The sequence below is a fragment of the Nilaparvata lugens genome, chromosome 2 (assembly GCF_014356525.2).
Source record: "Nilaparvata lugens isolate BPH chromosome 2, ASM1435652v1, whole genome shotgun sequence".
Taxonomy (NCBI): Eukaryota; Metazoa; Arthropoda; class Insecta; order Hemiptera; family Delphacidae; genus Nilaparvata; species Nilaparvata lugens.
The window spans coordinates 21,652,941-21,665,178 of record NC_052505.1 but is presented as its reverse complement, the minus strand read 5'-3'; the positions used below and the strand labels follow the sequence as shown (position 1 = coordinate 21,665,178).

The 12,238-nt window shown below is 33.3% G+C and overlaps 1 protein-coding gene across 1 annotated transcript in view; it reads right to left on the bottom strand.

The window, feature by feature from the left end:
* The window catches only part of LOC111057072 (peroxisomal multifunctional enzyme type 2), an 85,640-nt gene extending 74,115 nt beyond the window's left edge, over nucleotides 1-11,525 (bottom strand). Inside the window, exons 1-3 of the mRNA XM_039420779.1 lie at nucleotides 11,260-11,525; nucleotides 5,624-5,697; nucleotides 3,164-3,301 (exon numbers count right to left, since the gene is read on the bottom strand). Coding sequence (XP_039276713.1) covers nucleotides 3,164-3,301; nucleotides 5,624-5,697; nucleotides 11,260-11,348 — 301 coding nt within the window. The 5' untranslated portion in view covers nucleotides 11,349-11,525. The remainder of the gene's footprint in view (nucleotides 1-3,163; nucleotides 3,302-5,623; nucleotides 5,698-11,259) is intronic.
* Between the last annotated feature and the right edge of the window lie 713 nt (nucleotides 11,526-12,238).

Sequence of the window (12,238 nt, the reverse complement as noted above, 5' to 3'; positions counted from 1 at the left end):
TATCCTCTAAATCTCATGGATTTATCTCTTACCGAATTTGAAATGTTCTGTCCCAAAAATTTGATCTTTAGACTTTAGGCGCTCATATCTCAAAAAGTAATGATCGGAAAAAAAATGTTTTCCTGAAAAAACTTGTTTATTTTGATAGCTTGATAGTATACACATCGAAAAACTTTGAAAAATATCACCAGTAAAAAGTTTATTTTTAGCCTTTGCACAGCCTTAACATTTGAAAGAGGAAAGCTTAGTTTTCAGATTATGATATATATTATTGCAGATCATTGTAATATTGTATTGGTAAATGATTGATTTACTGATATAAGAGATAGAGATTTTAGAGATGGTGAGCCCATAGTGATTTAATTACTATTTATGTAATTCTCAAAAATCATACAATCAAAATTGATGATAAGAGGGTTGAAGCAATTTTTCAGGACTTTTTAATCAAGATACTATTGTACCTATACTGCATGAAAGTCATATGAAGCATGATATTATACGTTGAGCACTAATCTATGATTACATGTGGGCATGATCACATTTAATATAATTTGTTTCATCGCGGGTCTAAACCAACAGCTTATCTATCTCCGTTTAAATCGAGATGGCACATATGGGCTTTAGGACGGTTACAGAGCTCGACCGACCGTCAGTGCGTATGTACCATCCTGACCATACGCATCCATACATCAGTTTTTCTGACTCACAAAATGGACGCCTTCACAGATTATTTAATTGCAGCTTATTATCTTCGTAAACGAAAGATTAAAAGACGTAGATATCAAGTTCACCCGATGGTCGCCCAAAGAGCATTTCGAAGGGAATTTAGTACCATTATATAATTCATTGCTTGGGGATGAAGATACATTTTTTAATTACCTTAGAATGTCCATCAGAAATTTTGATGAGTTATTTCGAGCTTGTATCACCATTGGGAATACTTGCTGTCACTTTAAGCTACGGATCACATAAAGGTAGATAATAATAAAATATGATTTTTCCAATAAAAAATTTAGAAATGATTGAAGAAATGTATAGAAAAACTCTAAATTCAAAAAAATTAAGACACCATTAATTGAATTCATTCATTATGCAATTGAATTCAATATCAGCTGATTGTCGGGCAGAGGTGTCAGCACATTGGTTATGTTGCGATCGGGCTACTGATCAGTACAGCTCTGAAAGCTTCTATTTGTTTCAATAGCACGTCAGTCGACCGATGGAACGGATGCGCACGAGCTCCACCGATGGTCTTCGTACGCAGTATGAAACACATGGTCCTGACTGTGCGCATGCGTGCCGTCAGTCCTGCTCTGTACGGATACATGGAATATCTATGGAAAAGGAAACCGCGACTGACGTACGCACTGACGGTCGGTCGAGCTCTGTAACCGGCCTAAAACATAAAAATAACCACGTAGACTTGGCAGTTGAATTTATTCCATGAATACTGTGGTATTTTGGAGTGTAGTATCCCTGTTGCATGGTAGGTAGGAGAAAATATTGAACAAGATTGCTTCAAGATTGAGTACAGGGATCGGCACATTAATCTGACGATTTTGTAGTAATTGTTATTTTGGCACCACTGTCATTGAAAAGGCGGGAATGTTGTACATCGACAGGTCTATTTCAGTAGACAGTATGTCGTAGTCAAGTGAACATCAAGCGTTTGTGATTGAAGCTATTTTTTAAAGATTTGAATCGCGGAGTAACAGTAACATCTCATCGATACCTAAACATGTTACCGAAACTGAATGACTTTCAAGGACATGAAATTTGGCCACCGCCCATACGGAGAGAATCGCAATGAATGTTGTGCGTGAAACCTTTCCGGGATGTTTGATTTCCCGATTCAACGACAACCCTTGGCCAGCGCCAAGTTCATCTGATTAGCAGTTTCTGATTTATTTCTGTGGGGCTATCTCAAACATAAAGTCTTCAGTAGTCGACCACAGTCAATTGCAGAACTAAAGGAAGCCATTCAACGAGAAATTGAAGCAATACCACAAGTGATGATTGAGCGAGCAATGGCAAATTTTAAAATTATATTAAGTGAGTGTGTGAAAAGTAACGGAAAACATTTGGATGACATAATCTTCAAATAAAATACTTTGTGAGTAATCTACTGTGAATTGCAGAATTTGATCTTTAATTTGATAATATCGGGGCACCGAGCTTCGCTCGTTATTTATTTATGGACTTTTGATAAACCGAACACAATTCTTTAAAATGATTGGGGAAGGACTAACAGGCTCAGCCCAAAACTGTTTCTTCCCCGAGTTTTGATTTATACACTATAAATAGTCCAGAAAGTAGGTTATGTTCCATGCACTTGATTCCAGGTTCAATTTTCTGTTCAAACATTTGAAAACAAAAAATTTCTAATTTAGATTATTTACGAACCAAATTGAATAACAAAATAACACTCACTAATCACTTAAAATTGTCAAATAATGATCAACATTGAAAATTATGATATACTCTAGTTTTAGGAGGATTATCATGTCATGTCAACAAATCAGATTATGTTGATCAAGTCGATTAAATTGTCTAGCTAGATAAAATTTCTCGCTGATTGATTATGATTACACAGCTGGAAATAATTCTGTCTCTCTCCCACACAGGCACACGCATCTTCTGTTATCGAGAGACGACGAAATTATCATCTGTTTTCCAAGGATGAGTTATCCTTTTCATGCCTTCAGCTAGTTTTCCCAGGGATAAGACCTAGTGCAATCGAATTTTTATATCATAAACCTACTATGTTCTAAATTTCGTGAAAATCGTTAGAGCCGTTTTCGAGATCCATTGAACATAAATAACCATATAAATATCCAGATAACCAGATATAAAAATAGCCAGATATATACAGAAATTGCTCGCTTAATATAATAGGATATTACATGTTTTAATTGTTATTATCATTATTATTATTATTATTAGCGTACGGCTTTGAATGGTGGGGAGACCCAAGGGTAGTTCCACCTCACCATATATAGTCCAAAGTTCCCTAATGGGAAACACCGGACACTAAGGTTATATTGAGCACAATACTTTAAATTTACACTTTTCACTTTATTGTACGAAACACACTTTAATTATCATGCCGAGTTTTTATGCCGGACTCTGTAGAAGATGATGGTTAGAAAAATGTGTACTGTACCTTTTGACTTGATCTCATTGACAACAATATCAGCGGCATTGCTACTTTTCCCTGCGCCATCGCGACTCCCTCCCAAGTCATTCACAACAACTGAAGCTCCTCGCTCGGCAAACAACAATGCATACGCCCTGCCCAAACCTGAATAAAAAGAGAGAAATAGTCAATAGAATCTAGACAGAACATATAAGTTATAGTGAGGTCCACGTTATAATGGCAGTGGAGAAAGCAAGGAGAATAGCGTTGCAGATTCTCTGCCTTACCACTGCCTTCTATAGAGAATAGTTGATACCGTTACATCCTGAGACCTTAAAAATTGGTGTGGCGCACTCACACAACTTTCCTTGTCGTTATGAAAATTGATCACCTGACGCTAGTGTTCAAGCACATCTCAAGTATAGTATTCAAAGATCTGAGCCAGCTGGTGACAGGACAATAACGCTGGAGACACATGAGGTCTGCTATCTCTTCGAATAGTGAATGATTTAATAGAATCAACAGTTTCCAACAGTTTGCAATTGAACAATCACATTTTGTAGAACGTCGAGCTTATTTTCAATTGTAGGTGAAAATGTTACTGAACATTAATTGTAGAGATTTTCATGCACAATCTTTTCCACTCGAAATTTTTTGTTTAAATTTTACCTGAAGCCTAATAATTAGGAATCTAAAATCAAACTTTGCATAGGTGGGGCGGAGCTCCTGAAATTTTTACAGATATGGGACTTGTAGCAGTTGATAGAGCTTATCAATTACTATTTTAAGTATAAATTTGATCAAAATCGTTGAAGCCGTTTTCGAGTAAATCGCGAAAAACCCTGTTTTTGACAACATTCTCGTCATTTTAGCCGCCATCTTGAATTGGATTTGATCGAAATTGTTCGTGTCTGATCCTTATAGTGTAAGGACCTTAAGTTCCGAATTTCAAGTCATTCCGTTAATTTGGAGATGAGATATCGTGTACTCAGACGCACATACACTCATACACACACACACACATACAGACTAATACCCAAAAACCACTTTTTTGGAGTCAGATGACCTTAAAACGTATGGAAATTTGGAAATTGGGGTACCTTATTTTTTTTCGGAAAGCAATACTTTCCTTACCTATGGTAATAGGGCAAGGAAAGTAAAAAGGTATGGATCCACAATGGATATGCCTTCCCAATGCTAGCTCTTACTTGAAATTGAAGGCTGCCATTGAGGTATTTCAGCGCGAGATATGATATATAATTTGCAATATCATAGATATGAAGTCTTTGGTAGGTAATAATCTATCAGGTTGCCCACTCAATGGCCGATTTCACTTCCAAGTACGACACATACGCTGCATGTGAGTCTATGCATCTTCAAGATCTCTGGTTACATCAGATGTAATATCAACTGTTCATTCTTGTTTAGAATAACCAATTATATTTTATTCGTCAAGAAAAAATATTTCTCAATGATTTAATGAAATATAAATTTTTATACCTAATTAAAATAGACTATTTTTTCAATTAATTATATTTCTACATTATTGAAAAACAATCTGGCAATGTTGTGGAGCTATAGAAGGATAGCGCTCTCTGCTTTGTCGAATGGTAGATAAGGATAGCAACACCAATGTTGATCAAATACTGTCATTATTACGTGGACCTCATTACAGTGAAAATTAATTTTGAAAAAGTTTCTTTCAATATTGTGTAATGCAAGAACGCATTACTCTTGAATTTAAATAAAAATAGAAATCTGAGTACCGTTTTTAAAATTATTTAAATATTAAACGCAGCAGGCGCTCCAGGTTTTCCTTGCCGGCTGTGCCAACAAGTAATATTTATTTTGTTCTATTGTAAAAAACTTAAATTATTCGAATTGTATAATTTAAATTATAGTAAGTTTTATAATGTAATTTTATTTTTGGCAAATAAATTTTTATTATTTAGTCACAACATGTTTTGGCTATATGATGCCATTATCAAGTGATTGGAAAATAAATAAAATGACATTATATTTCCAATCACTCGTTAATGGCATCATATAGCCAAAACATGTTGTAACTAAATAATTTTAAAACTGGTACTTGGAATTCTATTTTTATTTAAATTCAATTTTTATTCGTGCTTCAATTAAGTTTTCTGTAATGGATACGGCAATGAAAAGATAAGATAATAACTACAGCAGAGTTCAATTTCATTATTCAACTTCAAACAAATGTAAAGTAACATAAAAGCTTTGTCTCTAGTTTATTGTTATTTTCTTTTAGAGAGTTAACTTCTCTCTCTTTACTTTCAATTGAAAAATCTTTTGAAGCACTATTATTTAAAACAATTAAATTCTTTGTTCACTTGCTACAATGTACTAACTTCAAATTGCACAAACAAAAATTATAGTATCCACAAAATAGAATCCAAAATTATTGAATATTTACAGACATAAACCAATAATTTATTTAATGAATTCATATGTAATGGAACTTACCAGCTCCCGCTCCAGTCACAACTACAACTCGATCATTAAATTTCAAATTGGCCGCCATTGTTGATAATTTTTTCCTGAAAACATAAAAAAGAAAAAATCTGTATTTCTCTCTGTTTTTGAGCTAAACGATTTACAACAATCTATAAATAAAGTACGCATATTGTTAATAAAAATTAATATATTGATACTTTGACTACAAGCTCTGACTATAGACAGAATTCTGTCAAAGAATAGTCAAAACTACAAGGGTTAGTGCATCAAATTTGGATTGAGTTTGAACAAACAACTAAAGTGATGTCAACGTTATAATGGCAGTATTTGATTGCAAAATATCAGTATAAGTTTCTATCATTCGACAAAGTAGATAGACAAGTAGATTTTCTTTTTCCGCAACGATGCCAGGTCATTTTTATAATATAGATTATATTCAATTAGCTAATTTACAATCTCAGTTATAAACATCTCAGTTATTGATCATCAGAAAATCATCAGCAACTAAGTGCTAAAGTGTTCAAATAGAAGTACAAAAGAAGAATACTGTATCCTTTTATGCTGAAAATAATCTTCAATTTAATCCTTGACCAATATATAAGGCGTAACCAATGGGTTTTACCTTCACAAACAACATTCTTATAAATTTAAGTCGAAAGAGAATAGCGTATTAGTCTTTATCTAGGTATGCTATAAAAAAAAATCATCAGAAAAAAATGTTTTTGACGAATAGAATATAATTGATTTTTTTGAAACAAGAATGAACAGTTAATAGAAAGAAAAATAAAAATATCAGTACCCTTTTTGAATTATTTAATCACAACATGTTTCGGACATTGATGCCTTCAAAATTAACTTGAAAATGGCATCAATGTCCGAAACATGTTGTGATTGAATAATTCAAAAAGGGTACTGAGATTTTTATTTTTCTTTCCATTTCTATAAAAAATAGCCCTATACAGAAAAGAGATAAATGAACAGTTAATGTTACAACAAATATACTGGTATCATCTATCTTTTATAAAAGGCAGTGGGAAGGCAGATATCGGTAACGCTGGTTTCCTATCTTTCTCCACTGCCACTCTAACGTGGACCTCACTATACTATACATGTAATTGAACCACTTTGGAACCTATTTTTAGACCCCAACTATACAGGCATCAATGAATTTATTTTGCGCGTCCTCAGTATGCATGGCATCTTTGGGGAGTGTCTTTCACGCTTGTGTAGTTTACCCTATAAGGCCAATAAGGGACAATGCATCCGGTTTAAGAACAAAAAAATAGCAGCGCTTCTAAGACAACCGTTTAGTTGGGCGTTTAATGTTTGAAAAAACTAGAATTGAAAATTAATTCTTGGTTCAAACTATATAGAGTGGTGAGAATTTTGGAAACGACTTAATTGACCGAGCGAAGTGAGGTCTAAGATTCAAGTGGACGGTTTGGCATTTCTCTTAATTTTTAAATGTTTATATGTTGCGCATTTACGGCGAAACGCGGTAATAGATTTTCATGATATTTGACATTTAAATTGCGTGTCGACGTAGGCCTATATACAAGGTTTTTGGAAATTTTGCATTTCAAGGATAATATAAAAGGAAAAAGGAGCCTCCTTCATACGCCAATATCATAGTAAAAATCTGGTGTGGCGCACTCACACAACTTTCCTTGCCGTTATGAAAATTGATCACCTGACGCTAGTGTTCCCGCGCATCTCAAGTCTACTATTCAAAGATTTGAGCCAGCTGGTGACAGGATGATAACGCTGGAGACACACGAGGTCTGCTATCTCTTTATAGTGAATCATTTAATAGAATCAACAGTTGCCAACCGTTTGCAATTGGATAATCACTTTTTCTCGAATTTCGAGCTTATTTTAAATTTTAGGTGAAAATGTTACTGAACATTAATTGTAGAGATTTTCATGCTCAAACTTTTCCACTCGAAATTTTTTGTTCAAATTGTATCTGAAGCCTTATAATTCAAAATCTAAAATCAAACTTTGCATAGATGGGGCGGAGCTCCTGGAATTTTTACAGATATGGGACTTGTGGCAGTTGATAGAGCTTATCAATGACTATAAATTAATTAATAGGTATAAATTTAATCAAAATCGTTGGAGCCGTTTTCCAGAAAATCGCGAAAACCCCTGTTTTTGACAACATTTTCTCAATTTTAGCCGCCATCTTGAATTGCATTTGATCGAAATTGTTCGTGTATATTGTAAGGACCTTAAGTTCCGAATTTCAAGTCATTCCGTTAATTTGGAGATGAGATATCGTGTACATAGACGCACATACACTCATACACACACACACACACACATACAGACCAATACCCAAAAACCACATTTTTGGACTCAGGGGACCTTGAGACGTATAGAAATTTGGAAATTGGGGTACCTTAATTTTTTTCGGAAAGCAATACTTTCCTTACCTATGGTAATAGGGCAAGGAAAGTAAAAACATCTGCACATTTGCTAGAAGGGAGAAAGTGCACTCACATGGAACTCGAACTGACTTGGATGTGCCGCGCTTTCGCCTGTCAAGAGTGAGAGACAGTTTTCCTGTTTTGGCAGTGCAAATGTTCAACTGCCTGCCGAACTCAGTTTTGGCACGATCAGTCAATAAGTTCAGAAGCTCATTGTCAAAGTGGCTTGTTGGGAGGAGCTTCTCCCAGTTAGATGATTTTTTCGGCAAAAGGTTTGCTGGACTGTGACGCTGCCTACAGTTTATGTACCATGTTTTTAATTGACACGATCTTTCCAGGACGACCTGGCCCCGATCAAAACTTTGGATATTGGATAATGTAGACTGTAATGTAGCCGATTATTTGACATGAATTTTCACAATCCGAGAGCATCCATTTTTTAAAAATTAAAAGTGTCGACGACGGTGAAAATTCATGACAAGTAAAATGTATGCCTCTTGGCAGTCGGTTACGAGGACGGGACCTGGAACTATCTACAGCAGATAATCGGGCCCGGCTCTACCCCTCTGTTCCGAGACACCATTTTTCTGGATCAGTGAGTTGCTAATATTATCAATTTTATTATTATATATTATTCATCTTTTTTTATTGAAGGCAAATCCTGTAATTATTCTATTGTTTGTTTATAAAGTTTCTTAATATTATTTTATTCAAGTTTCCAGTTTCATTTTGAGTTACAATTTAATTAAATCGATTACTTAGTTCTCTAAAATATAATCGGTTTTGTTTATTCTTTTAAAATATAGTTCCTTTCTCATGAGTTATAGAGTTAGATCAATTTAACCTCTTGCAAGCCAAGCGATTCCCCCATTATAAATTGTTACCATAATGTCTAGGGTTGTTCTCACAACCCTATAATACCAGCTCAAAACCAACCCTATAATATAACCCCAATTACCAATAATAATTACCCCATTACAATATATTTCCATATTATTAAATACTCCATGATTACTGCGCCTCCACCATGTAGGCTAATGGGGTATTTAAAATAGGAATATAATATATTATTGGGGTTATATTATGTATGGTAGTGAGCTGGTATTATAGGGTTGTGAGAACAACCTTAGACATTATATGGTAACAATTTATAATGGGGGAATCGCTTGGCTTGCGAGAGGTTAAATTGATCCAACTCTAACTCATGAAAAAGGAACTATATTTTAAAAGAATAAACAAAACAGATCATATTTTGGACATATTATGGGATTGAGATTTCTACTGAAATTATTCAAAATACTACTTTTTTGTGACTTCAAAATCAAGACCATTTTAATAGTGAGTTAATTTTTTATATAGGAAGGTAATAATGCAATACAAGATTTCAATTAAAAATTTTTAAAATGCAGAGACTAACTACTCGGACCTGATTCCTTCTCTGCCTAGAAATCAATACTTTGGAAAGAAGTGAATAGGCTGCTTCTATCTTATTAAAGAAGTATCACAATACTTTGAGAACAGTTTTCAGCCTCTACAAAACCAGTTTTATTAATAAAATAAAACCGGCATTGTTAATTGTGTTGTGGACATTCAACAACTCAAAAAATTAAATGCATTCATACTCCAAAGAAGATGACCTTTGTAGGATATTAGCATACATTCTACAATAGAACTTTAATGTTCTAATGTGTTATGATATACAGTCTATTATTTATCAAAACCAAGCATTAATGTCATTAAATAGACATTACAGCTTGAGACCTACTTCAAAAAAGTATTTGATAAATAATACTAATATTGAAACAATTAGACGCCAACTTATTTATACATCTAAGTACTATAATAATCAATAAAATTTCGGATCATCATCTCAACAATGCTATAATTACAAAGAAAATGAAGCAGGAAATCATTAATTGGAAAAAAGCAATTATTTTTTAAATCTTTAAATTATTGTAACCGTTATCTGTATTGTTATTTTACATCCTATTTTCCCTTCCCTCAGCCCTGCCTATCTAACTACAGTATCTCCTTTCATGTCCCTATCACACACTCTTCCCTTTCAGTTATTACATGAGAAACCATAGTTGGCAAGGTATTTTTTCCCTCTTTCTTCCAGCACATATCATTTTAGCAATATTGTCTTTTAATGTGTTAATATCATTGTTACTTTTTTTTGTAAATTGCCTTTTATTATTGTATTATTGTGTGTTGTAAATAAACTGAATTGAATGATTTCCTAGGCAGAAAGATACACTACACTCAAGTTTAAAAGGTTCTGTTTTAACGTAAAACCTAACCTTACCTACCTAGAGCCTAACATTACCTTTTAGAACCTAAAGGTTAGTATTCAAAAAATGAAACAGTAGGTTAGGAAGATTAGGATTTTGCTCTTAAATGCTAAAATTCTGGTATTATAAAGAATACATACATAATTATTATCGTATAATGGTACTGCATTCCATATTTTCAATATCGATTACAGGGACACCACATACGAAACTGTACCAATTTGAATAACATAATGCTCTGGGTAGACTCACAAAGTAAAAGAAATTTCTTTCTTCGCTGTGGTAGTCTACAGAATCTTATTTTATTGATACATTATATCATTGGTACCATATCTCACTATACATTTCTATATAAAAATGAAAAAATTCTCAATCATCCCAAATTTTTCGTATCTGATTTAAATACTTGTTTAAAATTCATTTGATGTAAAACCGTTGATTACAACACATTATTTGTTCGAAAATAAACACAAGATATACTATTACCCTCATCACAGTAGTTTATACACATTTTTACTAAACTTTTGATATCAATGTGGTTAGATTTCTCTTTATAAACTCAAACTAATTTTTCGTAATGGATAGGGCATTTGAAATTTGCCCAATCATTACAAGTTAGGCTATAGGCTAATAAATTATTTTAATTTTAAACATTTACTTATACCTCCATTTTATGTAGATACAATAACACTTTCTAACTAATTATAAACCGTTTGTGGCTTCAAACTAGTTTTTTCTTTCCCAAATTTTGACACAAATAGTCCAAAATTTGGACTATATTTATATAGGTTATGTTATCACTTCTTTATTATATAATGCTAAAATTACCCTATATTTAAAAAAAAATATTAGAATTGTTAATTGATAAAGACAGTATGGTTAAAGAAACGCTTAAAACACAAAAAGGAAAATCAAAACCACAAACCTCCTTGCAGTAAAAGGAATAAACTTAGTAAGGTACTTATCGGGAAGCTTTAAAGCTAACCTTAAAATATTATTATTGGTTGATAACATTGGATGTTCAGCCTACTTTACCAAAAAATAATACCCTCACACCACTCAAATGTCAATGAAAATAGAAGAATAAAAAGGTATGTACATTATTATAGAGTAAATATTATGTAATGTGATATAAATAAAAAAATTACCCTGATAACAAAGAAATGACAGTCACTCTGACAGATAACAGTCAACATAAAGAGAGGTTATCTGTAAATTCCCCTTCCTTCTTCCTTGACAATTCTTCATGAACAGCTGAGAAATAAGAAATTATTCAAACAGTTGAGCAATTTATTGAGAACATACAGTAAATTAATTAAATTCTCTTTAATCTGTCAGCATTCCATGAAAATAAATAGACAGGTTTCATTCATAAAATTTTGGAGAGCCAAGGACCAAAACACAGATTGTATGTGCACGGTACGTGACGGTACTTACCGGTACGCGATAAAATATGCAGGTACCTATATATTGAACAATATCAAAACGAAAACCAAATTGAAATAGGTATTATTGCAAACCAAAACATTAACTCACTTTTGATTACTCAGTAGGGCCATTCATTTATTGCAATGACCAACGAGAAAGAGCACAGAGAAAAGCTGTCAATTTCAAAGTAGCCTACACTTAATTAAGTATAATCATGATGACTTTCATTTTCTAGCACTCTGCACTGGCAGTGCAACAAAGGTCGCTCACTTTTTCAACAACTTACCAACGCTATTTCCTCATCAAAAAACTGTTAACCTTCAGCATAATTATATGACATTAGTATAATTATAACAATAGTGGGAATCTATTCCCAATCAATTATGCGAGTGGCCTGGACAATGACATTGACTCTACCATCTTGTAGGCTACTTTTTTCTATCTCTTCACATTACCTACATTCATGAAAATACATC